We start from the raw sequence: 27,854 nt of genomic DNA, 5'->3' as shown, positions 1-27,854 counted from the left end.
TGTGTCAGCAGGTGGGGGAAGATGGTGCGCGAACTTAGAGGCCTTGTTAAGAGGAGTAGACATTAGCCTGGAATAGGAGGGAGCTGCAGAGGGGCCCGGACGCAGAGAGGGCCAGGTTCCTTGAATGGGAGCCTGTCAGGCTGCAGTGTGGAAGGCGGGTTTGAGACAAGTGGCTCAGGCCAGGGAGGCTAAGGGGAGAGACCAGTGGGCCAGGGAGGTTAAGTGACAAGGCAGGGACGCCTGGGTGACTCAGCGGTTGAGCACCTGCCTTTGGCTCAGGGCATGATCCTGGAGACCCGGGATCAAGTCTTGCATTGGGCTCCCCACATGGGGCCTGCTTCTCCCTCTGCCTGTGTCTCTGCCTCTGTCTCTCATGAATAAATAAATAAAATCTTAAAAAAAAAAAAAAAAAAACTGTTGGTGGGGCCAGAGCAGGTCCAGACCTGACCCTGGACTCAGCTGGAGTGAAGGCTCCGGGCTTTGCATGGGGTGCTTGCTGGGTGAGGAACAGTTCCTTTTTGAAGGACCTAATTTATGGAACGTCTTTGAGACCAGGCTGCAGGGAAGCTGGCCTCCCAGTAGTCTAGGACAGTCTTCCAGAACACTGTTCACCTCCCTCTCCCCCCCAGCTCTCCCCAGCTGTCTAGGAGTCTGAGAACTAATCCCCGAGGCCCCTGGCAATGGTTCCTTCAGGTATCCTGCCATAATCCCAGACCCCGCCAAATAGGTACTGGCCACCCAGAGAAAGCACGAGAACAAGAAGAGCTAAGCCTCTGCGACAGGCCACACTTTATTTGGAGTGTTCCACGTAAGCGACTCCCAGCAGAGCCGCCTGATATGTGCAAAAGTCCCCCCAGAAAGCTGGGCCTCGCAGTGTGTAAAAAAGGCCCCTCATGGGGCAGAGCTGTGCAACTGTAAAAAAAAAAAAAAAAGAGAGAAAGAGAAAGCAGTCCTCCAGGAAGCCTGGCGGGCAGATAGAAATCGCTCTGGGCCAGGCCACGTGCCAGCGCTGCTGCTGGTTCTGGGTCTGTTTTCTCCTCCGATTGTGCTTTCTTTTCCAAGTCCTTCACACTCTGGGGTTGGGGCCACCGGAGGGGCCAGAGTCCTTAGCAAGGTGGTCTGGCTGGCAGTGCGGCTTGAGGGTAACCTCTCTCACACACGCAGACACCCCCAAACACGTGCTTCCCCACTGGCCTCAGCCCCACCAGAAAACTCAGGGCTTCCCTGACCCCTTCCCAACCCCCAGCCTGCCCTCATGTCACATTCGATGGGAGGTGCACTGCCCTGAGACAGATAAGGCCCTCCATCCCCCGGGGGCATGGCAGGGTGGGGAGGCCTTGCCGCTCATTTCACACCCCAGGGCAGGTGTTCATGGTCTGACTCTGCGTGTGTGCATCTAGGGGTGTGTGTGTGTGTGTGTGTGTGTGTGTGTGTGTGTGTGCGCGCGCATTGGCTGGAGGTGGGGGCCGAGGCTGGGGGAGGCACTTCTGGGATTCAGGGCACGTTGACTTTGAAGGGACTTCCAGGGACGCTTTCGTCGCCCCACTTGACAATGAGGATGTAGTCCCCTTTCTCCTTGACGGTGTAGGTGACGTTGTATACCCGGTTCCCCATGTGCTTCACATACACCTCCTCACAGGGGGTCTTGGGCCCATGCACGCCCACCATCATCATGTTGGTGCCTAGAGAAGGAAACAGAAGGGGCTGGCTCACACCGGGGGCCTGTAGCCCTTTGGTACCTCACACCCGAGAAAACCACCCCTTTCCTCCCTCTCATGCCTGCTTTGCTGCAGTCCACAGTGAAGGAGTTCTTCTGGCCCACAAAGGCCTGGGACAGCCCTGGGCCCCGTGTCACCACTTTGCTGGCATCTGAGGAGAACTTAGGGATGGAGCTGTAGCTGGAGCCGCGGCTGGAGGATGACTTGGTCACAGTCTCCACCAGAACCGTGGATGTTTCGTGAAGGCTATGGCCTCCAGACAGCCGGGGACCTGAGGGACAGAGTGGGGTAACCACGAGTTGTGTGAGAGGCCTACGTCCCCTGGCAGCAGACCCTCAGCCAGCACTGACAGCCCCCGTGGGCCACATCCCTTCCCACGCTGTGGCTTCCAGAGTTCCCAACAAGCCCCACGATGTGTACCAGGTCCAGCTCATCCCGAGGTCCTGGGCCTCTGATGGCTCCAGCCCTCACCCTGGCTTGGTCTGGGAACCCAAGTCATAGGGTAAGAGTCTTGCTTTGAAAACAACACATATCCAACTAATCCTTCAGTGCTTTGAAAAGGAAAGCTCGCTAAATATGTACTGAGTTTTGTCTTCTAGGAAGCCAGAAACACAGGAAGCCAGGAGGGCAGAAACTTAAGCTAAAGCTTGGGAGCCACTGCAGGGAAAAGAGTAATCAAGGGATGGATTTCAAACATGATTCTCCATGACATCACAGAATGGTGTGCTGTGTGAGGTCAGGTGACCTTATTCCTGGTTAGTTGCCCGTGGTTCCTGGGTTAGAACATGGCCCAATGTGAATGGCCACTGGACTCATCCAGGCTGGGCTGGAAGGATGCACCCAACCAGGGCACTCACCTGTGACCTTGGCCTTGAAGGGGCTGCCCACGATGTGCTGGGGGCCACCATACTTGATGGCAATGAGGTAGTTGCCAGGGGCCATGGGAGTATAAGTGACCACGTGGCCCTCAGGACACTCCCGACAGTCTAGCTGCACCTTGGAGGGGCCGTCGATGGTGACAGACAGGGCCCCTGAGCCCGCATTCAGGGTGTTGACAATGAACTCTGATGATACACCTGGGGGCCAGAGGCAGCAAGGCTGTAGGCAGGAAGGGCTTGGGGCCCAGAGCAGACCCTGCAGGGACTCAGTGCCCCGGGACAGGGCAGTGCAGGACCAGAGGCCAAGCACCCCAATAGCCAGCCCTCTTCCCCAGCCCCAGGCACTCACCAGTGGTGCCTCCCTCAAGCCCAGGACCATAAGCTGACACCAAGCCTGGGTCCCCTGCCTGGCTCTGTTCCCCAACACGGATCTTGAAGGGACTTCCGGGGATGTGGGCACCGTTGAACTTGACATCAATAGAGTGGACGCCGTTCTCATGGGGGATGAAGCGGATGGTGTGCTTGTCTGTGGGGCAGAGGGTTGGTGAGTGAGGCTTTGCCCTTCCCCTCCCCACTCCAGAAGGGCCGCACAGGGTGGGCAAGGCTAGGGCAGCTCACCGCTGTCCAGCTCAGAGACGTAGCACTCCTCCACTGCACCCGAGGGCGTGTGTACTTTAGCGTCGATCACGCCCCGAGCACCATTCAGCTGCACCGCGAAGGAGGCTGGTTGGTTCACCTTGAGCCCTGTCTCCTGCAGGGGCCACAGAGGGCGCTCAGACTCCTGGGCAGGGTCTGGAGCACCACTCTCCGCAGCCCAACACTGCTCTCGCTGCCCGCCCAGCCTGAGGCTCCCAGCCCCAGCCTCGCCCAGCTCAGGGAGGTAGTCAACAAGGCTGTGGGAGCTGGGAGGCAGGGGCTGGGCCTCTGGCCTTGGCATCCACCTGCCAGGAGGTGGGCCCACCTGGCTGTGCTGGGCACTGTGGGGGAGAAGATGCTGTACCCTGTCCTGGCTGAGGAGGTAAGGTTCACACGATAGAGGAGGCCAGTGCTGTATGGCCCAGAGGCCCAGACAAGGAAGGAAAATGTAACCTAGACTGGCCTGGGGGTGCTCCCCAGAGAAGGTGGGTCAATGGGAAGGACTAGGAGAAGCAGGAGTGTGTGATGATCCTGGAGGTGAGACATGGCATCCCCTGCTGTACAGATACTGGGAGGGAGGGAGATTTCTGCTGACTGTCCTTACTGAGGTCACTGCTAAGCTCCTGGACATGTTGACCTGCCTTCGACTCCTGCCCATCTCTTAGGATGGCAGAGGGACCCTACCGCTGGGCACATACCTGCAGGCTGGTGACGGTGAGGCGGCGAGCATCATCTGAGAGGGAGGCCACAGGCACCACAAAGGGGCTGTCTGGTATGTGCTCGTCATTGAACTTGATGGAGACCTCATAGTCACCTGGGGAAGGAAGGCTGGTTGGCACAGGCCCCTGGATGGCAGGTGGTGGGGGTGGAATCACCCACCCACCTCATCCCAGGATAGGCACCTTGGGTCCAGGGCTCAGGTCTGGAGAGAGACTCCCATCCCCAGAGGGTGTGGGGGTAGAGGGAGATGGGGCAGAGAAAGAGCAGGGACTCATCTGTGCTCTGGCCAGAATGCCAGTCTGAAGGGTCAGGCAGGCACAGCCTCTGCCTCCAGCATGGACCACTCACCTGGTTCTTGGACAACATAGGAGACGCCACAGGAGCCATCTTTTCGGTCTTCAAAAGCAATCTCCGCCTTGCTGGGTCCCTCCACAGCAATGGACAGGCCCCCGGCACCTGCTTCTCGAGTCCAAATGCTGAACTCGGCTGGGGACAGGGAAGCAGGGCAGAGGCAGCTCTTTAGCACCACTGCCACCCTGCCGGCTGCCCTGCTGCCACCGCTCCCCTGCCCGGCCCCTGCCCCTCACCTGGCACGCCGGCCACACCTCGTTCCAGTCCTGTGCCACCAGCCCTCACTTTGTGGGCACCACCTTCACCCAGTGGCCCCACAGTAAACTGAAAGGGGCTGCCAGGCACATGCTGACCACGGTATTTGACAGTGACTGTATGGGGCCCCATCTCCTGGGGCACGAAACGCACACTGTATGCGCTGTCTTCTCCCTCAACGATCTCTGCGGCTTCCATCTTGCCCGATGGGCTGGTCACCTGTGCAGTCATGTCCTGAGAACTGGCTTCACCTGTAGGGAGTGTGGATTACTGCCAAGGTGAAACTGGGGCTGCTCCCAGCCTTGGACGTTCCCTCCCTCCTCAGTAAAGCTTCTTCCTCCACCCAGAACACCTGCTGCCCATGCCCTCCCCACCGTCCCAGGGACCAGAAGGCCCGGTGCAGCCATGCTTACCCTCCTGCTGCCGGGTGATGCTGCCGAAGGAGCCCAGGCGCTCCCGGCCCAGGAAGTCTCCGAAGACAGCAGGGAAGGGATCTCCACCCACCTGGGTGGACTCCTCCACCCGCACCTCGCGCTTGGTCTCCCCACCCCGCGTCTTGCTGATCTCCGTGCGCTCTGTGCGGGTGTACGTGTGGCTGCTACGCGTGAAGGTGCGCGTCAGGCGCTCCTGGGCAGACACCATCTGGAACCAGTTCCCTAGGAGACACAGAGCAGCAGAGGTGAGTCAGAGGCCCATGCCCTCCCCAGAGCCCCGCCTCAGCTCTTCCGAGTCACACCTGGGATCTTGAGGTTGAGGTCACAAGTGCTGCCGATGGTGGCAATGGAAGGTGCCTGTCTGCGCCGGGTGATGCTTTCCTTCATGCGGCCTTCGCCGGTAACCTTCACAGTGAATGGGCTTCCTGGAAGAGAGGAGGGGGGCGATAGGGCAGCTCAGACCACTGGCCTCACAGCCTCTCCCTGCCCAGCCGTGGCCCACAGCTTACCAGGCACGTGCTTGTCAGCAAATTTGATGTTGATGATGTAGGTGCCAGGCTCCGTGGGGCAATAAGTGACTTTACATGTACCATCTTCCATGTCCTCACAGTTGATGTCCACTTTGCTGGGGCCTTCAATACTCAGCCCCAAGCCTCCATAACCTGGCAGGAAACCAAGGACCCATCTCCCTCAGGCCCTGCCACTCTGCTCTCCCTTGCCCACACTACAGGCTCTGTCTGGAACAGGTGGCCGTCGTGTATAATAACGAGTAATGAAAGCTGGCTCTGCAGGAGGAGGAGGAGTGGGCCAGGCGCTGAACCAGAGGGCCAGGGATGGGGCAGTGTAGAAAATTCACTGGAGCCTAGGAGGCCTCCTCCCCCAGGGAGGGAAGGTGAGTCAGAAACTCAGGACAGCTGAGCTTTCTCTTACATTTGAGAGAAGTGCATAGCCCCCCAAATGGACCCCGGAATGTGAATCCCAATAGAGATGGGGGCCAGGAAGTCCAGGGAGGACGGATGTGACTAAGGGGGCCCTGGGCAGGAAAGTTCAAGTCCTTGTTAGAAGCTCCAGCTGAAACAAGGGGTCCCTGGGGCGAGAAGTACCTGCATTGCGAGTGTCCACGATGAACTCCGCCACCTGGAAGGTGTGTCCCTCGGACAGGCCTTTGCCCCAGACCCGCACCTTGCTGGCGTCCCCGATCTCAGATGGCCCCACCAAGATCTTGAAGGGGCTGTTGGTGACGTGCTTGCCACTCTTGCGCACGCTCACCACGTGCTCCCCAACCTCCTTGGGGGTGAAGGAGATGCCTGTGGAGAGGGGGTGGTCAGGCACGGTGTCCTGCGCCTGGCAGAGCACTGCTTCCTGACTCCTGTCATGCCTTCCTCCTCCTGAGGTCCCTCCCCACAGCCCCATGCTCACCAATGTGCCGGTTGGGCAGGCGCTTTAACAGGCAGGGCTCCTCATTGCCGGAGGGGGCACGGATGCTGGCGGTCAGCAGGCTCAGGTCACTCTCGGTGATCTTCAGTGACACATCCGTGGAGGTGCCCACGTTCAGCTGTGATGTGCGCATTGAGTCATCACCTGGGTAGGGGAATTTGACATGTCAGACTGTGAGGACTCCAGACAGGCCATGTCCTCTTGGCTCAGGAAACCTCCTAGCAGACCCCACTGGACTCAACAGATGGGACCACTCAAAGGGCAGAGGCCCAAGGCCCAGGACAGCACAGTCTTCATTCATGTGTTAGCCACCAAAGATTACTGGTGGGTCCAGGACCCTGGCTGCCCCATGGATGCCTCAGGCCAGAATGGGTTAAATCCCTAATCCATATATTTTAATTGCAAGTCGTGGTTTCATGACACTGAAACACTAGGCTGGACTGGACGATGTAGACTGTTGCCTTCCATGTGGCTCTGACCTAGTTGCTTAGCCTCTCTGGGCCTACTGATCTATCAAAAGAGATTATACCCTAACTTCACAAGTTATTTCAATACTAAATGAGATGATGTATTTGAAAGCATGTGGGGTGGTTGGATACTCCTCATCTGCTATTGACAATGGAGTGTTCCCTCTATTTGTCCAAACAGACCTCTTTCACCCAGAGGGGCCCCTAGTATAACGCCCTGGGTCAATCAAACGTGCTGGGCTTGCACATCCAGCACGTGCTGGGGCTTGGCCTGTAGTAGGCCTGTGTGCCCACCCCTGCCCCACCTGTGATCTTGGCTGTGAAGGGGCTCCCTGGGATGTGCTTGTCATCAAAGCGCACGATGATGCTATAGTCTCCGGGCGCAGTGGGCAGGTAGGACACGGTGCAGGTGCCGTCCTTGTTGTCCTTGCAGGTGATCTCAGCCTTGGATGGGCCCTCCACAGCCAGGGACAGACCCCCTGTACAGGGAGGTGGGGCTGAGCTCAGATGTTCCTGCCCTCAGCCCTGCACCTGGCCTTCTACCCCAGCCCTCTGCCTCCCCAGCACTCACCTTCCCCAGCATCCTTGGTGACAATGGTGAAGGTTGCCGGCTTGTTGACCATGCCATGGCTCAGGCCTGGCCCATAGGCACTGACATGGCGGCTGTTGATGGCGTCCACGTAGAACTGCAGGGGACTTCCTGAAAGCAACCGAGAGAAGGTGCCGTGCTGGTAGTGAGGACAGGAGCTACCTGAGCCCACCTGTCTCCCATGTGACTCCCTGACTTTCTCTGTCTGCCATGGGGCCTGATGGAAGTCTGCCTCCTACTGAGGTAGCAGCCTCCTCAAGGGCTGGCGTGGCATCTGCAAAGAGCAGGTGCTCGAGGGACATTTGTTGAAAGAAGGCAGGCAAGGATGAAGTCACCGTGGGTTCCTCTCAGCCCAGCCCAAGCCCAGCCCGGCCCCAACTTACCAGGGATGTGGTTGCCGTCATACTTGATCCCCATCTGGTGTAGGCCTTTCTCTGTGGGTGCATATCTCACCGTGATGGTGCCGTCCTTATTGTCGGTGATGTTGGGCCGGGCCGTTTTCCCAGAGGGCATCCGTACCTCCCCTGCCAGGTAGCATGGTTATTAGGGGACCCTGTTTTTTCCCACCATGCCCACCCCTTTCTTGCTGCCCTGAGGCACCAGGAGACAGCCCGGAGCAGCAAGATGAAGCCTGCACTGGGATGTAGGAGCCTCGAGTCTGAGTTCCAGCCCTGTCCAGCTTGGTTATGTGACCCTGGGTAACTCCCTTCCCCTCTGGGCCTGAAAGAAGGTGACCCCTTCCCAGGCAGCGCAGGACAGTACCCGTGAGTTCCCCTTTCTGCACAGTGAAGGGGATGACCAGGTTGAAGGGCCTCAGCATGGATTCCATTGGCTCTGCAGGCACCACTGGCTCCTCTGTGGCCTGTGTAGGGGAAAGGAACGGTCGGCCAGGGAAGGCCTGGGGAGCCTAGCCTGAGTCACAACTGAAGTCCGAGAAAGTGAGGAAAGAACAAGATGGTTAATGGTGAAGCCAGAGTGGCAGGAGAAGTGTGTCAACCGCAAGAGAAGAGGTGCTCAGCTTGGAGGCCCATCTGCCCAGACTGACACCCGCTTGCTCCCCAAGATGGCCCCCCCAAACCATGCCCCAGCCCTGGCCACAGAGGACTAGAAGGAAGAAGTGAAGGAGCAGGGGGAGGGCAAGGCGTGGCCCAGGTGGGAGGCAGCAGTACCCAGTGTGTGGGGTAGGTGCTGGGCCGGGGCAGCTGCAGCACGTCAGCAGGCTCCTCCACGTGGGGCATGGGGTCACACGCCTGGGAGGCAAGGCACGGAAAGCATGGGTTGTGGCAGGCCAGTCCACACCCGCCAAGAGACCAGGAGCTGACTCTGAGAATGGCCCAGGGACCTGCAATTGGGCTACCCCTGGGGCAGGATGGCTATTTCATGAGCTTTATCCTCTGGAGGGCTTCATCGTCCTGCGGGGCCACCTTGAGGGGATGTATAGGGACTGTGGGCCTGAGGGTCAGTGAGGAGAGTTCTGACCGACCACTGGAGGGACCAGAGACAGGGGCTGTGCTCAACTCCCAAGTTGGAGGGCCATGGGGAACCAAAGGCTTGACTCCAGAACACTCGGCCCACAATTCATCAGACATGGGGATGGGTTCTGGGATTTCTTGCTGCTGCTAACAAGGCCCGTCTCCTCAGCCACTGCCCCAGGCCTTGGAACTTACCAGCACATGGAAGGGGCTGTTGGGGATGTGCTCGCCTCCAAAGCGGATGGTGATGACGTACTTGCCGGGCTCGGGTGCTGTGTAGTAGATGTCAAAGGTACCATCGTGGTTCTCAACCACGTCCACGTCGAGCTCTGCCCCATCCGGCGTGGATACCGTGCATGTCACCTTCCCCTTGCCTGCTGCCTTGGCATCTACTGTGATCACGGTCTCCTCCCCAATCTGGATGCGGGGTCCCAGGCAGGCACCTGCCACCCAGAAGAGCCAGGTTGAGGGTCTATGAGGGCTGTGCCCAGTCCCTCTCCATTCCCAGCTGCCCCTACCACCTCAGCCCATGGCAAAAAGAGAAAGGGCACTCACCCAGGCCATGGCCTCCAATGGACACTGGAAACAGAGAAGAGTGTGAGGCCACACAGCCATGGGGAGGAAGAGGGGGTGGGGGATGGGGGCAGATGAGGTGGGCTCTCTGACCAGCAGTCCCCTAAGGACTGGGCCAGGGACCTGAAAGAGCTATGAGGGGTGCTCCATGGTGAGCAGGAGCAGAGGACAAGGCGGGGGGTGGGCACCCACCTGTGACAAGACACTTGCTGGCATCCCCAGTGGGCAGGGCATGGATGCGGAAGGGTGAGTAGGGGATCTCGTCGCCACCATACTTGATGGTGATGGTGTACCGGCCACTCATGTCTGGCAGGTAGGACACGGTGTACGTGCCATCCCCGTTGTCTCGGATGTTGGCCTTCTTGGGCTTTCCCTCAGGATCCTGGGATGGAAGCAGAGGTCAGGGCCTGCCTGTGCCCAAACCCTGACCAGGGAGGTGAGCTACACACAGACTCACCAGGATCTGGACGGTGAGCAAACCCTCGCCAGCATCCCGGGCATCAATGGTGAACTCCACAGGCAGGCTGGCAGGGATGCCAGAGGCATTGAGGCCAGGGCCACTGGCCCGCACCTTGCTGGCATCGTGGGCAGGAAGCACCTTGATCTTGAAGGGGCTTGAGGGGCAGAAAGGATGGACAGTTGGCTGTGGGTCCAGGGGGAGTGCTCCCCACAGACAGAAGCAGGAGGGAGGATTCTGCAGGGCAGAAAGGAGGGAAGAGCCCACATCCCAAGTTCTGTGGGAGGGTAACCTGTCGAGTTACCCGCTCATGATGGACCCAGAGCATTTCTGCGTTCCCCGGAAGATGCTGTGGTCAGTTTAAAGAGGAGGGTGTGAAAAGCTTCCTTCTCCCACCACCTGCTTTTCCCCAAGGCACTAATTTTGTGGCTATGTGGCAGGAAAGCCTGACCCAAGGAGAGCCCCTGCGGCTGTGCGCCTCTCTGGGGTGACAGGCAGGGAGCCCCAAGGAAGAGCAGACTGGGGGGCTGAGATTGAGACAGGTGAGGCCAAGGCAGATGGGAGGGGCACCCCCAGGACCCTGGCAATGGCCTGCAGGTACACCCCCCATAGCAGGGCCCCAGAACTCAAGCTCAGTGTGTGGGAGTCCAAAAGTAGTTCTCACCTACGTGGCACCTCCTGGTCAGCATACTTGACAGCTACCGTGTAGGGCCCATCCGTGGCTGGAGTGTAGTGGACGGTGTGGGTGCCACCTCCATTGTCAAGCACCTCCACGGGCTCGGCCACACCTGGGCAAGGTAGGCAAGGTCAGCAGAGAGCCTCCTGATGCTCCATCCTACCGGCTCTCCTCCCCCCACCCCCACCTGGACATTCTGTACCTGTGGGGCCCAGCACGGCCACTTGCAGTGGGGCCCGGCCAGCTTGGCTGCAGTCCACTGTGAAGGTCTGGGGTACCCGGGCCCGGACACCGGCCCCCAGCCCTGGCCCTGAGCACTTCACCTTCCCAGGGTCCACCACGTCCTTCACCGGCACCCGGAAGGGGCTCCCTGCAAGGAGGAGGACGTCAGCCCCAGCCCACCTGCCTGGGAAGATCTTGGACACTGAGGAGGCAGCTAGAAGGAGGTCTCTGAAATGCCTCAGGGAGGCCAGACCAACATGTGCAAATGCTTAAGACCTTGCTAAGAAAATGTAAACAGGAATAAACAAACTTGGCTGCAGACAGCGACAGGGCAAACCTCGTGTAGGGCCACGGGCCTGGAAGAATTCCTTCCTAAATAAAATGCTCGAAATGAATTTTAAAAATATGATCCACTTTTGATGGTGTGAAATTAGAAAAGGTCAAAAAAGTCCAATTTCAACATGCCCAAGCTCTGCAATCATGGAAGACAGAACATGTGCCAGCAGCTCAGCCCTGCAGGGGAGCAGGAGAGGGTGCAGACAGAGCAAGAGGATGTGAGAGGCGACCTCGCTGAGCCAGCAACAGGGGCCTGGACTGGGTCTGAGCGACTGGACCCCTGAAGTCTTGTGCTTCAGGTGAGGGGCCAGGACACCAGCTCTGGACTTGTGGGTGTGAACTGGAGGGGCCATCTCGTCCACAGCAAGCATCGCCCTGCTTCTCTCGCCCTCAACACCCGCACCACCCCACCACCTCACCACCCCACCCGCAGCCTCACTGCTGCCTCCCCTGATGGCCTGCCCTCCATGCACACCTGGGATGGGCCGCCCCCCGAAGGTGATGTTGACGTCATAGTCTCCAGGGGTGAAGGGGATGTACTCCACGGTACAGCTGCCATCCTTATTGTCTTTGCAGGACATCTTGGCTTCCGAGGGGCCCTCGATGGCTAGGCCGAGGCCTCCAGTGCCAGCTCCCCTGCAAGGTGACACCCTTTGTCAGCTCTGCTAGTGACAATCAGGGAGAGGGAAAAGTGGCTGACTGGGGTGGGTAGAGGAAGGAGGGCAGGCCACCAGGGGGCCAGCTGAGGAGGGAGGAGCTACAGGGGTTGACGTGAAGCACTGCAGGAGGTTTGCTCCTAGGTCACCCTTGAGGGGATGTGATGAGGCTCACACAGAAGGACAAAGGAGAAGGGCACATGGCTGGGTCAGGATGGCCATGCCTCAGGGGGCAGATTAGGAAAGGGGGAGGATACCTGGTCTCCACAGTGAAGTGGTTGGCCTTGTTGACTAAGCCACTCTCCAAGCCTGGCCCGAAGGCCCGCACTCGGGTGGGGTCACAGCCCTCCGTCACGCCCACTCTGAAGGGGCTCTTGGGCACAGCTACATCGTCATACAGCACCTCCACCAGATGCACGCCTGGAAGCCGGCCACACACAGCAAGTCAGGGTGTGCACAGCGCCAGTGCCCCGGCTGCACTGAACAAGCAGTGATGGGAGCCCCACCGTTCCCCCCTCAGCCCATGCTCTCACCCTCTTCATAGGCGGTGTACTGCACTCGGTAGGTGCCATCACCATTGTCCGTCACATAGGTGTCCGTCTTAGCACCCGAGGGGTTGAGTACACGCGCTGTCACATGGTTCCCACCAGTGGCTGTTAGGGATCTTGCATCCACAGTGAACTCTGTGGTCACCTCACGCAGGACACCTGGGTCCCAAGAGAGGCACAGTCAATGTGGGTCAGGGGCAGCTCTCACATAGTTGCTCACATCTCCACCCTCCCTAACTCCCAGGCTGTCCCTCCTATCCGCCAGCTACCTCCCCGCCTGAGCCCAGCCACCCTCTGCACCCCTGTGCACTCTCCCCTGTGGCCCATCTCCCACAGCCCCTGATTTGTTCCCATCACCACCCTGTGACACTCTGTTCACATCAGATGTCCCACAGTCTCAAGGGTGAGTCTGGGTCTTCTCTCTCCTATATCTTTCACCCCCGCGCCTAGCCGGTGGCTGGCCCCCAGCAGGTGGCCACTCATATTTACTGAACTGAGCTGAACGGTCTCCTAACCCTCTATTCCAAAACTTTCCCTCTATACTCTCCACAGTGTGGGTTTTTCAGGTCAGGGACATGATCCAAGAAAGCTAGGCTCTCCTCAGAAAGATGCACACAGGCAGGCACAGGTTTGCTATAGGAGCAGAGAGGCAAAGCTCCATGCCCAGCCTCTGGCTCTTGGTTCCTTCTCTGGGGTATCTGAGCCCTAAGAACTCCAGGCTGCCCTCCAAGCCCTATTTTCACCCAGCCCTGGCCCTCCCTAAGTCTTCAGCCCTGCTTCCCTCCCTCCTGCTGATGCCCATGGCTCCCTGACTGGCTCCTTCCTCTCACTCACCATGAGGCTCCACCCCGGGCCCCGAGACCTTGATTCCACTGGTGTCAACAGCAGGCTGCACGTGGACGCGGGTGGGGAATTTGGGGACAGGGTGCCCGCCATACTTGATGGTAATGGTATAGGTGCCAGGAAAGGCTGGGCTGTAGGTGATGTGGTAGGTGCCGTCCGCGTTGTTGTGGATCAGCACCTCAGCCTTGACGCCGGCATCCGACAGGATCTCAATGGTCAGCTCAGCCTCACCCGCCTCCGAGCAGTCCACAGTGAAGGTGGCTGCCTCGCCAGCCTTGCCACGCTCCAGGCCAGGCCCACTGGCCCGCACCTTGCTTGGGTCAAACACAGGCCGGATGGTGGCCTTGAAGGGTGAGCCTGGGATGTGGGCTTCGGCAAATAGGATGTTGATGGTGTACTCGCCCGGCTCCGTGGGTAGGTAGCTGACAGCACATGAGCCATCACCATTGTCCTGGCACTCAATCTTGGCTTCGCAGGGGCCCTCTACAGTCAGCCCCAGGCCGCCGGTGCCTGCCCCCTTGGTGTCAATGGAGAACGGTGCTGGGCTGCCTACCAGTCCACCCTTGAGACCAGGGCCATAAGCACAGACCTAGGAAGAGGAGCAAGTATATGGGTTCCTGATATCCCATGGTTGGTCTTCATGGCTCCCTACCCAGCTAAGCACCTTTAAATGTAGCAGCTATTACAGACTGAGTCCTTATAACAATTCCAGATGAGGAAGTGGGGACAGACAGATCAAATCATTTGTCCCAGTTAGTGAACCTGGAATGCAAGCCCAGTGCAGTCAAATACCACACTCTTAATAACTAAGCTGTCTCAAAGGCAGGCCCTGGGATGGGGGAATCACTTGGCATTGGGTCCTTGGCTGCACTCACTCCAGGTGCATGGGTCTTCTAGCCTCTGCCCCTGTGATTCCTCCATCTTCCCCGTAAACCCCCATACCCCAGCTCCCTCCAGCTGCCATCTCTTCACCTTGGAGGGGTCAGGGGGCAGGACACCTTCCACAGCAAAGGGGCTGCCAGGCACTGGGTGACCATCGTAGGTGATGTCCACCTTGTAGGGCCCCTCCTCAGGGGGCATGTAGCGCACAGCCTGGGTTTCAGCTCCACCCCCAGGCTCCACCTTGCAAGGGATGGGTCGGCGAGAGGGTGAGGTCATCCGCACATCCAGCTGGCCCTGACCGCCAGCCCCACGTGTGTTCACAGAGAACGCCTGTTCTTGCCCCACAGCCACCTCTGCGGAGAGGGCAAGGGACACAATGAACAGAGACTCCAGCCCATCCCACAATACCGGTCACCTCCCAAGGCAGCTCCTGTCCCACTTACTGCTGTTCAAGCCTTGAACTTTGACTTTGCTGAGGTCCAATGGGGGTGCCACATTCACTACAAAGGGGCTCTTGGGGACAGGGTCCCCACCATAGGTCACTGTCACAGCCATGTTGCCCTGTTGGGTATAAGAGGAGGTCAAAACTAGGTGGGTTAGACATAGCCTGGCAACACGCCCTTGGCCAACATGGACCTGAGGCCCAGAGGTGCACAGCCAGAGAGGAGGGGTGGCAGGAAAGGGTCCAACACTCAGAAGTGGCCCTAGGAGACTGGAGAATGGAAATTCAGGACCCTGTCAGCCAGGAATGGTGAAGTGGGGTGGGGGGACACACCTGCTGGACCGCTGTGTACTTGACAGTGTAGGAGTAGTCATGGTTGTCAATGATTTCAAAGTCCCGCACAGCTTCACCCTTGGCAGCCCCAGCAAAGTGCACATCCAACTTGGCCTTGCCGGCTCCCTTGGTCAGTACTGTGAAGTGAGTGGGCTTCCCAACTTCCACACCTGGGGAGCCCAATCAAGATGGCAGGTGAGGGCCTGGGGGACACCCAGCCCCACCTCCAGCCCAGCCCCGCGCCTGCCCAGACACCTACCTGTTCTGTTCAGCCCAGGGCCCTCAGCCTTGACCTTGCTGGCATCATGGGATGGGTCCACCTTAATATGGAAGGGACTGGCAGGGATCTCCTGGATGGGAAAAAGACCTGGTGAGGATAGGCAAAGCCAGCTTCTGAAAGAGTCCCCTTTGTTTTTTCTGAAGCATGCTGCCTGCACACAGAAGTGCTCGATCGATGGCTGCAAAACTGTCCCCAAATGACATCATATCAAGCTGCTGGCTTAGACATGGAGGGTATAGGCTACCAGACTGCCACAGGCCAAGGGTGGGGTACCTGGTTGGCAAACAGCACCATGATGGTGTAGCGGCCCGCTCCCGGGGGTGTGTACTTGACTGTGAAGGTGTCATTGTCATTCTTGATGATGTCAAAGTCGATGTCAGCTTCCGCAGGGCCCACTACGCCAGGGGCGCACTTGATACCGATACTCACATCACCTGAAGGGAGGCAGGCACAAAACCGTGAGTGGGGTCTCAACAGCCTCACCCACTTAACTAGAACTCTGTCCAGAAACAGGGTGGAGCCAGAGCAGGAGCCCCTGGAGCCCAGGCCCATGCCCCCACCCCTGCCACAGCTGGGCGCACCTTGCCCAGCCTCACTGCAGTCCACGGTGAAGTAGGTAGGCTCGTTGGCCTTGAGGCCCGTCTTCTCCACGCCTGGGCCATACACCTTCACCCGCTCAGGGTGGCTGCCTTCTCCCACATTTACCTGCAGGGAAAGGGGTCAATGCTCAGCACAGTGCTCCTCCCACAAGGCCGCTTTCCTCAGCACTACCAGCCCAGCCTTAGTGGTACCGATCTTAGCCTCCATGTGGGCAGTGAGGTGGGGAGCAGGTGACAAGGGCCCAGGGACAACCAACAACTCCTGTGCAGGGTTCCACCCTCCCTCTGGGACCCCAGCGGCAGGGAGCAAGACAGGAGTACATACCCGGAAGGGGCTCTTGGGCACGTTGACACCTCCCCAGGAAATGATGATGGTGTGTTTAATGGGCTTGGTGGGCACGTAGGAGCAGCGGAAGGTGCCATCACCGTTGGGAATGACCATGATGTTGACAGGGCAGCCATCAGCGTCCTGTGGGCATCACCAAGCGAATCTTAGAGTGCTCAGGCCTCCTCAGAGCACTGGTGCCCTCTGCTGGCCTCCATGCCCTCCTTACCCACCGCCTCTGACCTCAGGCCAAGGGAGCTCAGCCCCACGTGCTCTGGTGGTCAGGGCCCGCCCTGGGAGCCTAGAGATCTGGCTCTAGGCCATCTGTGTGGTCTGGCCTCCCAGTTAAGCATCTGAAATGTGTTAGTGGGGGAGAGGTTGCACTAAGTCACTGTTTCTAAAATTGAATAGTGAACATTTTAAAGAAAAATTATCCTCTTGGACCCAAGAATACATTCATTAACTTCTAGAGGTTAGTGGCTACCAGTTTGAGAAACTGATTTGGGAAGCCAAGTCTATCACTGGCTTGAAAGATAATCAAATAATCTTTCAATTCAAAATTATTAGTACAACAAAATACACTTTTGGTAAAATATGCTCTTATGAATTCATCAGAAAACACAAAATTTTGTTTCCCATAGTTCTCCTGGATCCATGAGAGTCAGTCCTGCCATGCTACAATTTCCTCTGCCTCTCACCTGCCCCCACCTCCCAGGGCTCCTGCCCCAGGTGATGGGGGCAGCAGGACTGGGCAGTAAGTACCCCACCTGGGCGTACAGATTCAGGTCTCCCTTGCCAGCGGCACGGGCATCAATGGTGAACTCCGCAGGCTTGTCCACGATGCAGCCTGTGGGCTCCAGGCCGGGCCCAAAGGCCTTCACCTGTGTAGCGGGAGGAGCAGAGAGCTAGGTCAGGGCCTGGAGGAGGGAGGGCCCTCTCCCCCAATTCTGGGCCCTTGTGCAGGCGCTGGGACCCACCTTGTCTGGAAAGCAGTCGGGTGCAGCTGGCTGGATGTGGGCAATGAAGGGGGAGTCTCGGATGTCCTCATCATCACAGATGACATGCACAGCATACTCCCCGGGCTCTGTGGGCCAGTACCTCACATCGCAGGAGCCATCCCCCTTGTCATCACACTCAATCTTGGCCTGCGAGGGCCCCTCAATGGAGAAGCCTGTGTGCAAGGTACAGAAGATCAGAGGGCACAATAGGCAGCTCGGACACTCAGGCAGATCCCCTATGTCCCACTCCTGATACTACCCAGCATTCCCACCCCGTCCCCAGTCATTTCCCAGGTCCCTCCATCACACCACTCTCCAGCATTCCTAGCTGCTACTACCCAGCCACTTACCCAGTGTCCCCACCTCCGTGCCAATGGCCTCTACCACAAAGTCGGCTGACTTGCCCACCTGGCCAGTTTTCAGGCCAGGACCCCAGGCCCGTACCTTCTGTGTTCCTGCCTCTGGGCTCACCTGTACCTCAAAGGGGCTAGGCAAAGAGGGATCTGGTGTCAACGCCAGGAAGTACCTCTGCTGGGAGTAGCCCTCCTCTCTTCCCTCACAGTTCCAGGCAGCCCAACCTCCCTCCTCCCACCCTGTGAGGGTCCCAGACAGGAAGGCATAGAGTGTGCCCGGTGCTTACCTGCGGGGGATAGCATAGCCGCCCCATGTGATGGTCACCACGTACTTCCCAGGCACCACAGGGTAGTACTCACACTCGAACACACCATCTCCAGCCTCTCGCACCTTTACTGGCTCCTCTGTGCCCTCTGAGGAGATGAGGGGTGGAGAAGGGGGTGTGATCAACAGTTTGGGAGTAACAGTTCCTCCATCCCTCAAGGAGCCCTCGGAACCCAGGTTCAGCCTGAAGGCAGCACTACCAGTGGGCAGGACTGAGATCAGGCAAGGATCACATGTCATCCCTGTGCTTGACACCTGGGGTTGCACGTAGGGTGAAGAGGATCATTCCCAGCTTGCAGTTGGGAAACTGAGGCAAGAGAAGAGATAATGGGTCTCTCTGGAGCCTCTCCAGGGGGGCATGGTACTGGCTGTCATTGCCCTGAGGGAGCCAGACCCACTGGCCATACTTCCTCCCTGCTCTCCCATTCCCCAGACCCAGGCCCTGTCACTCACTTGGCCCCTTGACTGTGACCTTGAGCTCTCCGCTGCCGGCACCCTTCGTGAACACCTTGAAGTCAGCCACCTCTTTCACACGCACACCCTTGGGCTGCAGGCCCCGCCCAGAGGCACGGCAGGCATTGGGGTTACAGGCTGGGGGTTGGAGAGAGAAGATTACCGAGGCTCTGTCTCAGGCTCCTCACCACTCATCGCCCACCTCCCTGGGCATAGTCTTCCTGACCCTCACAAGCACAGGGCTCTGCCCTCATGCATCTTCCCCCTGTACTCCCTGGGGCCTCTGACACAACCAGGGCCTCTGAGAGCCAAGCTGGACAGCGAACCACTAACAACCCTTCTCGCTGGGCTTCTCAGAGTCCGTGATGCCTGGGACAAAGATACAGCAGAGCCTGGCAGAGAGTGGGGCAGAGAGAGATAGGGGAGGGCCCCAGACCACCCCAAGGCACCCACCTAGAGCCACCTGGGCCTTCTCAGGCAGACCCACCATAGTGGCTTTAGGACTAAATTATGCCACGAAACACTAACATGGCCTCAGAACAAGAGATACTCAACATGAAGCCAGCCACAGGCAAGGCAGGGAAATCAGCCTGCCATGGAATGCTACCACTGGCAATGAACCCAGACCTGGTTTCTAAACACAGGCCAAAGAATGGTGATCTCAGCAGAGAACCCAGTGGGGCACCACAGACTAGGCAAGGACATGTACTCCTGGCCTACCATGGAACCTGGGCCCGGCCACATAGCACAGGTGAGGCCAGTTAGCCATGGACATGCTGGCCGCCTCCGCCAGACAGCACTAACTTGGCACCACTTTCTTGGCCTGGTGGATAATGGGCAGGGAATGGGCGAGTGATGGCAAAGGTTCTGAGTGGCAGAGAGAAAACTGGAAGGAGGAGTCACCACCTGAGGGCCTGGGCTATGGGTGTCATCACATGTGCCCCTGCAATCCTTCCAAGGTGGCACCTGTCTCATATGCTTTCCTATGGTCTCCTGACCCTCCCTGGGAGTAATGTGTGGAGAGATGATCGGGATGAGATCTGTCCAGAGCTACCCACATCCTCACCACGACTATTCTATTTTAAAGCTTCAGCTGACTCCCTGGATCGGGTCCTTCATTTCCCATAAACCCTCAGACCCAGAATGTGGTGGCAATTCTGTGTCCCAGCCTCAGTGAGGGTGACTGTGGGGGACAAAGGACCTTTACCTTCTGCCACATGGACGGGGAAAGGACTGCGGGTGATGGGGGCACCAGCAAAGGCCACATGCACCGTGTGGGGCCCCTCCATCACAGGCCTGTACGTGCATCGGAATGTGTTGTCACCCTTGTCTTCCAGGGCCACCTCCACTGTGTCCCTCCGGCCCTGCGGGTCCACGATCACCACGGCAACATCACCAGTCCCAGCCCCTGCCAGGCACAAAGGCTGTGAGTACTTGGGCTCTGGACACACACAGCTGCTCGGGATCCCCTTCTCTGGGACTGCCCACCTCTCTGCCCCAGGCCCCCATCCGCATCACCCCATGCAATTATGGGCTGCCTGCCTGACATCCCCCTGGGGCCCACCCTTACCCGCAGTGTAGATGTCAAAGTAGGTGGGTTTGTTGGCCACATTGCCCATGGGCTCCAGGCCAGGGCCACGGGCCGACACCTTGTTGGCATCCCCCAGGGCCATGCCCACGTTCACCTCATAGGGGCTGCGTTCGATGTTCTGGCCAGCAAAGAGCACGGTCACCTAGAGTCAGGGGACAAGTGTTAGTTTCTCAGGAAAAGCAATTCTGAGAGGGGGTGGTGGGGCAGGGCAGAGCCAAGAATGGGGGGAGATGAGCTGCTGGGTGTGCTGGGATGGGGTGGGGTGTGAGCAAAGAGGGGTCCACTCAACCAGGGTTAAGGATGTGAATGGAATGGGGAGGGTCTGCAGGGAGATACCTTGTGCAACCCCGCAACCTTAGGCACATAGGAGACAGCATAGGTCCGGTTCTTGTCATTGTTGGGAACCACCTTGGCCTATGGGGAAGGGAAAAGATCAGAAGTCACAGCACCTGGCAACACCCACGGGGATGCCTCCCCCAGTACCCAGTATAGCAGCTGGTTCTGGCAGCCATCTCCAGGCCATTCCTGTTATCAGCCTGTGGTCTCTGGTTGCAAGCCCATGCCAATCCCTCTGGTCCCCAAAGGCTCTGCATACCTCCTCGGTGTGGCCCTCAGGGTCCTCAATGTAGACCAGCACCTCACCCACACCGGCATCCACCGTCTGAACAGTGAAGTGGGCAGGCTGCAGCACCGTGTTGCCATGGGGCTCAATGCCTGAAGGACAGAAGGCAGAGCCAGGGTATTTATGGGACCCATCCAAGGACGTACCCAGCTGCACAGGGTCCATCCAATCCCAGGCCCTCAACACATACCAGGCCCGTAGGCGATGGCCTTCTTCGGGTTCAGCTGCTTAGAGCGAACAGGGGCACCAGGCTTGAGTTTGGCCTTGGGGAACTGGGACAGGTAGGTCATGACAGAATGCTCATCCACGTTGGGATCCACAATCTCCTCAGGGGCAATCACCTGCCACAGAAAGGAATGGAGTCACAGGGTGCCTGCCACCTTGCAACCTTATTTCTCTCCCACGTCCTGGCTGGGCTCCTTATAGACCCAACCTCCCTCCTGAGCCCGCTGGCCCCCCTTCTCTGCCCTCACCCCATTTGCTGGTGTACCTGGGGCACCCCGAGCCAGTCGTCCGCCTGCTGCATGGCCTCCCGGGCGTTCTCCACAGGCTGGTTGGGGTCCCAGGCCTCCCAGTCAGGGCAGAGGCCTGGAAAGATGGTAAATGGAGATGGTGACTTGGGGGGTGTAGCCAGTCCAAAGGCAGAGCATTTCCTTGTCCGACAGCCTCGCAGGCTGTGAATTCACATGCCCTGCTTGAGGACCCGAGCAGCCAGGTGCCTCCTGACCACTTACGTTAGGGCGCATTGGCTGGGATGCCCATCGCTGTTAAGAGGCACAGCAGCCCTCCCTAGCACCAACAATGAGGTCTTTCTGCCCTGGCTGACGCAGCCTGGCACCAGCCCTGCCTGTCAGCCTCCTGCCTGCCTGGGCCCCAGTGCAGACCCTGTGAGGACACCCCCATCCCGTCCCTCCTGCCTCGTTCCTGCTGCCTTGGGGGTGCACAGAGGAGGTGAGAGGCCCCATCCTGCATAAGCCTCTGGCCTGTCCCCCAAAAGGTCTCCTCACAGCCACACTCAAGTCCTAGACCTCCAAGCACTTCCCACATCAGCCTTAGGGCATGAGACACCCTCTCCTTCCTCACTGACCACTTGGGGAAACTGAGGCACTTAAGGGCATGTTTTGAGAGAATGGGTTCTCCTCTGTGGACACCCAAAATCCAGCCCTCCTAATGGGAAGAATGCTGAGGCAGCCCCAGATCACTCCTGTCAAGGGGTGCAGAGGTTAGGGGGTACTTGGTCCAGGCCAAAGCTGGAGGAAGGGTGATGCTCATTGGTTGGGAGGGGGCTGGCTCAAAGGCTGGAATCCATGACCGCCGGAACAGCTGAGCTCACTGCTGGCGGCCTCACCAGCTGTGGGCAATGGCTCAGCAGCTGGGAATGCTTCCCAGGCACTGGTGCCCCCGCCTCCCACCCCCTGGCTCCCCACCCCCTGCTCCCCGGCTGACCCTAGGCTGGGGGAGGATCCTCCCAAGGGGCCAGCGGGCAGAGCTCATCCACCGATCCGGGTTAGAAGACGGATCTTCTTGGGAGGTGATGGTCAGAAAGGGAGCTGCCTATGGGACAGGGCACTAATGCGCGATGCCTCAGTTTCCTCGCCCTGAACTGTCCCCACCTGACGAGGCCAGGGGCTACAGCGAGAGAGGGCAGGGCTGGGTCACCTACCACTGGGCAGTGCCACACCAGCCTCAGCCCCTCCACAAACTGAAGAAGAACCTTCTCAGGACCTAATTCCTGGCCTTCTTGCCACATTTCTGTTCTTTCAGCTCAGCAGAAACGGTACCCATGTGGCAAAGTAGGAAGCTCATGGGGCAGGAAGTGGAGGCCTTGGGCTCTAGTTCAGTTCTGCCACAAATAAGCTGTGTGGTCTTGGACAGGTCACTGGCCCTCTCTGGACCTAGTGTCCTTGTCTGTAAAATGAGGAATTCTGAACCTTTTGCAGCAGCTGCAGGATCTGGCACAGATCAGAGAGGGCCTGCTGCCAGCGATGATTCTCGGCTGGAGCAGGGGCAAGCCTCACCGGCGCTCCTGATCCCCCAGCCCTGAGATATGCATTCTGACGGGCCCAGGCCCCAGCACCCCCAGCGAAGGGCTCCATGATGAGCCCTCTGGCCCACTCACCAGGGGCGCAGTTGTCCACCAGGGCGCCCAGAGCCTTGCCGTCCTGCCAGTCACGGTTGAAGTTAGTGATGGGCAGTTGGGGCACCTTGTTCTGGATCCAGCCGAGCAGACGCTGTTTGGGCGTCTGCTTGCGGGCGTCCTCATCATCCTCATCCTCCCACATGGGCATGGAGATAGAGTAGTGCAGGATCAGCGTCCAGATTAGACCCAGGATCAGCTTCAGGTTCCCATCCACGATGGCCTTGCTGTCTGCAGAGCAGAGAGAACAAGCTGGACTCAGCAAAGGGGCTGCCCTGAACAACTCAGCTCCTGAAGCTGCTGCTAGAGCACAGGGGATCAGAACTCCTGATTCTGGAACCTGCCCCCTTCTCTGCCTACCAAATTCTCACCCTCCCACAATGCCGGACCCAGAGGACTAATGCATTTGTTTGGGTCTCTCCCCTGGAAATGAGGTTGCTTCCCAATGTGCCTCCACAACAGGTGCTTTCACCTGAGCAACAGTGCATGCATGGGCCTCCATCAGGCTACAAGCACCTGGGCAATTCTCCGGGATTGTGAGCCTCTTGGGGACAGACGCTGTTTTGTTTCTTTTTTTTTTTTTTTAAGTTTTATTGAGGTACGCCTGACATACAACAAACTGCACATATTAGAGCATACAACTGGATAAACTTTGACGGCACGTATACAACCAAAAAGCCATCACCATGTCATAAATGTATCCATCTCTCCCCAAATTTCTTTGCATGCGCCCCTTTGTGACCCCTCTCTCTGCCCCTCCTTATCTCCTCTTTCCAGGCAACAACTGGTCTGCCCTTGGTTACTATGGATTAGTTTGCATTTTCTAGAGTTCTATACAAATGTAATACAAATGTAATCGTATAGTATGTACTCTTTTCGTCTGGCTTCTTTCACACTAGACACTATCTTATTTCTCTAGACTCAGTGTAGAACTTGGTGGGGTCTCAATAAACACTGGTTGAATGGGTGAAGATTTTAAAAACTGAATTTGGAGAGGAATAGAACTAACCTGGTTCCAGCCAAATTTTCCTCTGAACACCATAAAAGGCTTTTGGAACAAAGTTCTGGAAGGAGGGAGGGGGTACAGTGCAGGCTTGAGTAAGGCTTGAAAATCATGTTTTCAAATGCTGGGGCCAGTGGGATTTCACATGAGCCAGGAAGAATGTCACCCATGTGGACTCAAGTCTCAGAAGCTCAGATACCGCACCCATCCCTTCCTTTGAGGAATACCAGAACGGGTCCCCCAATATTTGGGTGGCCTAGTTCACCTTCCACAGCCAGAAAGAAATATCCAGGTCCCAAGGTGACCTGGAGTATAGATCTTTGCAAACCAGCTTATTTATAAAAGACAGCACACGAGTGAAATCCATCAGCTTCCCTGAACACCACTTTAAGGAGGTTTGGCGGGCAGGGAGACTCAGCCTTGTTTACTGGTGTTGCCTGAGAGATAGGAGAGGGTGGGGCTGGAGCCACCCCCCCCCCCTTACACATCTTTTCCTCCTTCTCTAGATCTTGGGAGAAAGCAGTTAGGAGACCAAAGACCTGGGGAACTCCAGCATCCTCCACCCCATCCCACCCCCACCCGCCCCCAGGAGGGAGAATCTCAGCCTCTCTGTCCCTGCGGCCTCCAGCTCTAGCCCCCTTGGCTCCCCCACCCTTTCACTGATTCATCCTTCCTTCCCCCGCAGCTCCCCAGCCCGCCCCCTCTCCCCCTGGCTCCACCGCAGCACAATGGTTTGGCAGCTCTCAGATTCCATGACACACTCCCGGCCTCCCGGTGCTTCAGTGCGCTCTCTCAAACACTCGGTCCACAATACTTTCACACAGCCTTGACACCCAGTGCCCCGCAGCCTCTCACCACCCTGACAGCCTCCAAAGCCAGTGCTCACACACCCAGAAGTGCTTCTAGCAAACTAGAGCCAGATTCCTGGGAGGGAGGCCCTGAGGTTGCCGGGGTTGGAGGGGGTGTCATTCATATTTGCTTCAGGGAGAAGTTTCTCCCCAGTAACTGGCCCTGGGCCAGACAGCAAGTGGTCCACTGCAGCCTGGGGCAGGAGAGGGGCCCAGAGTCCTGCTCTGGAGCAGTGACCTTCCTCTCGGAACTCACCCCCACCCCCAGGCCAGGCAGAAGAAGAGAGCTCCAACAGAGCCAGGCTTCCTCCCTCATTCCCTGAGCCACCACTTCTCCAGCATGGGGACACCCCCAAAGGGGTGGGAGGATCCTGAGAGCCAGTCCTTGAGGCCACCCCAGGCCTCAAGTGAAGGGGGAGGAGAGAGGGCCTGGGCGAGGGAGGTGCCGGCACAGCTGCTACCCCCTCCAGCCCCTCCCTCAGCTGTTGGCTCTAGAAGGAATAGCAACTGGGGAACAGCTGCGGCACAGAGCTGCCTCATTAGGCCTCTTTGTTTGGAGGGGCTGGGGGGGTGGGTGGGGGCCAGGTCGGGGTGTTGGGGTAAGGGTGCAAGGCTCCTTCAACCCAGGCTGAGCACCCCTCTTTCAGGTGTACTTCTCAGCTCCCACCCCACTCCTAGAAAGGGAAGTGGGGAGACTTTTTGACTCCCTCCCAGGTGCCCAGATGCTCAATTTCAGTCCTGAGACAATGCCCAGAGAAGGCCCCTGGACAGCCCCTTCCCACCACTAGGTGGGCCAGAGGGAACCAGAGGAAGCAGAACAGCCAGCCCTGGTGGAGAATCCCTTGACATCTCCCGGCTGGGGTGAGCAGCCCTGCTGCCGGTGCCCCCTCCCCTTCACCCTCAGCCTCAGGCCTGGCCCCAAATTGCTGACAGCTTATCTCATCAGCGGGAGTGAGCCACTTGGCCCAAATGGGGAACAGTTCCCCTTCCTCTCAGCGGGAACCGAGGAGCGTCCCTCCCACCCCCAAACCATCTTTTGCTTCTTCCCCCTCTACTCTGAGCCGGCCCCTCTACAGCTGAGCCAAGGGGCTGGAGCCAGGCACCACCATGGGGGAGGGGAGAGGTGCGCTCAGGAAGGATGAGGCCCGGAGAGGGGCTGGCCACCCCTGCAGTGGGAAAGGGAGGGGAAGGCTGAGCAGTTTCCTATAAAGCTCTGGTAAGGCCCCAGGCCCTGCCCTCGAGACCCCACCTGGGACAGTCAGTCCTGTGGGTCAAATCCCAGCATGCAGGGGGATGACAGCCCCAGGACTGACTTGTCTCTGCCCCCCACACACACACACCATCTGATCCCCCCCAACACACACACACACACACACACCACACTCATGTAGCCTTCAGCCCCACTACAAACACCAGGGCCCCCTCCCCCACTCCCTGTCCTCAGGCTTGTCCTTCTGGAAAGCTCAGAGACATCTGCTGTGTCACGGAGGCAGGGCTATTTCCAGGCCAGAGCGGGTGGGGTGGGGGGGCAGTATTGGGGCAGGAGGGGTAAGGCCTAGAGAAAGGACTGGACAGGGCAAAGGGCCCCGGACTGACTTCAGCTGCTAATTCAGGAGGCCGAGAGAAGCCCTGAGGGTCAGTGGGGGTGGACAGACATTCAATTATCTAGAGAAGTCTCTGGGGTAGCCTGGTGGGGAAAGGCACTTGACTCCATATGAAACTCCTCTTCTGGGGCCCTGGAGTGCACCCCCAAGGGGCCCTTTCCTGTAAATCATGGCAAGACTCTTAAGAACTTATCACAGGGGTTGGGGGGTCTTCCCTGGGCCCTTAGCCAGCAGGGAGCACAGCAGGGCTGGGAGGGGAGGAGCAGCCCCTGGCCACTCAGAGCCCACCCCCAGCTCCTTAGCTCCCCAGCTCCCAAGCCTGGAGTGCCTCCCCACCCCCACCAGCACTGATACACCTTCCAAATCTGGTTACACTCAATGACTTCCTCCCTTCTACAGTCCTTCCCCTCCCTCTCCTCAACCCAGACCTTTAGTTGCAGCCAATGGGGGCCAAGCGGGTGGGCTGGGGCCTGGCATGGACATGGGGGAGCACCCTCCCAGGCCAGCTGAAGCTGGAGGTGGGTAGGCAGGGGTTAAGGTTCCCTGCACTCGCTCAGTGCCTTTTTAGGTTTCTGAGGCTGGGCCCTGCCTGCCCTGGTCCAGGGGCCTGAACCCAGCTGCTGAGCACATGCCTGTGGAGGGCCCCCCGGCCCCATGCCTGCCCAGCCACCAGCTCTCCCTGCACCTCTCAGTCCTCAGATGGGCAGTGGCTGGGACCTGCCTTCAGTGGGCTCCTCCTCCGGTGGAGGTGCTAGGAAGCAAAGAAGCTATTTGCTTTGTTTAGGGAGTAGACACCCCCAGGAATCAGTAATGGGCACTGACCGTTCTTCTCAAGCACGGGCTGGGATGGCCCCATGGCAAGAAAGGGGACAACGAGGAGAGGAGGGTTGATGGGAGTGTGTGCGGGAAGGCTGAGCTGGAAGACTTAAGAACGGTAAGGTCTGGACTCCTCCGGACACCCCCCAGATGCCCCTATAAGGACAGCCCGGTGTGCAGGCAGTGCCCGCGTGGCCTGCGTCGAAGGGCTGGGAAGTCCCTGTGCCTCCCCCTGGGCCGGGGTCGCCCCCTGCCCTAGCTCAGCTCCCCGCGCCCACCACCACCACCACCGGGCCGCCCATTCTCAGGGCGCGTCCCCCTCCCGCACTGACCGATGGACACGAGCTTGATGTGCTCGCGCTCGAGGAACTCGAGGGCCACGGACACGTTCTCCAGCTTCATCTGGCGGAAGTTGGGGCGCGGGTGGAACTTGCGGTACATGCGCTTCTGGCTGAGCACCTCGAGCAGCGCGATGAGCCGCAGCCCGTCGCTGAGGTCGCGCTGCAGGTCGGTCAGGCGCTTGCCCACGCACTTGAGGTGCTCGTTGCACCAGCGCGTGAACGTGTTCTGCTGGATCTTCTTCCACGGCGCGTCCTCCGCCAGGTCCTTCTCCGTGGACGGCATGTCGTCCACCTCGTCGCCCAGGCCGAGGCCCGCGGCCTCCGAGTAGCCGCTGTTGTTCATCATGCTGGCGGCTGGCGGCTGGCGGCTGGCGGCTGGCGGCTGGCGGCTGGGGGCGCGGGCGCGGGGCTCGGCCGCTCTGCAAGGCTCTCAACTCCTCGAGCGCGCCCGGCTGGCGGGACTCGGCGGGGCTCCTCGGCTCCTCGGCCGCGCTCTCTCGGTCTCCCTCTGCGGGGCGGAGCGGCGCTCGGGAAGTGCGGGCCGGGCCGGGGCGGGGGGTTTAAGAAGCCCCCGGGGCCGCGCCCCCCCCACGCCGCGCGGCGGCCCCCGGGTCCACGTCAGAGCGCCGGCCTC

At 58.9% G+C, this 27,854-nt stretch overlaps 1 protein-coding gene across 4 annotated transcripts; it reads right to left on the bottom strand.

Moving 5' to 3' along the window:
- Positions 1–766: 766 nt before the first annotated feature.
- FLNC (filamin C) lies at positions 767–27,854 on the bottom strand. Of its 4 annotated transcripts, XM_041727805.1 has the most exons (48): positions 27,212–27,853; positions 22,591–22,839; positions 20,962–21,059; positions 20,662–20,812; positions 20,445–20,563; positions 20,186–20,263; positions 19,829–19,991; positions 19,466–19,666; positions 18,259–18,396; positions 17,768–17,894; positions 17,478–17,614; positions 17,107–17,300; positions 16,897–17,010; positions 16,130–16,273; positions 15,787–15,910; positions 15,479–15,639; positions 15,185–15,275; positions 14,926–15,095; positions 14,594–14,711; positions 14,241–14,503; positions 13,260–13,857; positions 12,411–12,584; positions 12,135–12,297; positions 11,697–11,857; positions 10,866–11,033; positions 10,652–10,775; positions 9,988–10,144; positions 9,723–9,912; positions 9,513–9,536; positions 9,153–9,400; positions 8,655–8,735; positions 8,248–8,347; positions 7,869–8,009; positions 7,468–7,596; positions 7,202–7,375; positions 6,412–6,573; positions 6,096–6,299; positions 5,502–5,654; positions 5,295–5,417; positions 4,972–5,214; positions 4,540–4,809; positions 4,301–4,438; positions 3,931–4,046; positions 3,215–3,347; positions 2,946–3,122; positions 2,576–2,794; positions 1,780–1,989; positions 767–1,682 (listed from the first exon to the last, which is right to left on the bottom strand). In XM_041727805.1, the coding sequence occupies exons 1-48, from the start codon at positions 27,564–27,566 to the stop codon at positions 1,495–1,497; spliced, it is 8,163 nt and encodes a 2,720-aa protein (XP_041583739.1). In that variant the 5' UTR covers positions 27,567–27,853; the 3' UTR covers positions 767–1,494. The 4 variants fall into 4 exon arrangements, with proteins under 4 accessions (XP_041583739.1, XP_041583740.1, XP_041583741.1 ...); XM_041727806.1 differs by lacking the exon at positions 9,513–9,536 and having other exon boundaries at positions 27,212–27,854; XM_041727807.1 differs by lacking the exon at positions 8,655–8,735 and having other exon boundaries at positions 27,212–27,852.

Source organism: Vulpes lagopus, chromosome 13, assembly GCF_018345385.1.
Source record: "Vulpes lagopus strain Blue_001 chromosome 13, ASM1834538v1, whole genome shotgun sequence".
Taxonomy (NCBI): domain Eukaryota; kingdom Metazoa; phylum Chordata; class Mammalia; order Carnivora; family Canidae; genus Vulpes; species Vulpes lagopus.
The sequence above is the reverse complement of the archived record's forward strand: the minus strand, read 5'-3'. Positions and strand labels throughout refer to the sequence as shown.

Bases quoted from the DNA above. Each gene is read 5' to 3' on its own strand.
- FLNC (XM_041727805.1), bottom strand. From the start codon at position 27,566: ATGATGAACAACAGCGGCTACTCGGAGGCCGCGGGCCTCGGCCTGGGC. The intron at 21,060-22,590 runs GTGAGTGGGCCA...CCATCTTTCCAG, and splicing joins GGTGGACAACTGCGCCCCTG to GCCTCTGCCCTGACTGGGAG. The intron at 14,712-14,925 runs GTGTGTCCCCCC...TATACCCAACAG, and splicing joins AGTACACAGCGGTCCAGCAG to GGCAACATGGCTGTGACAGT.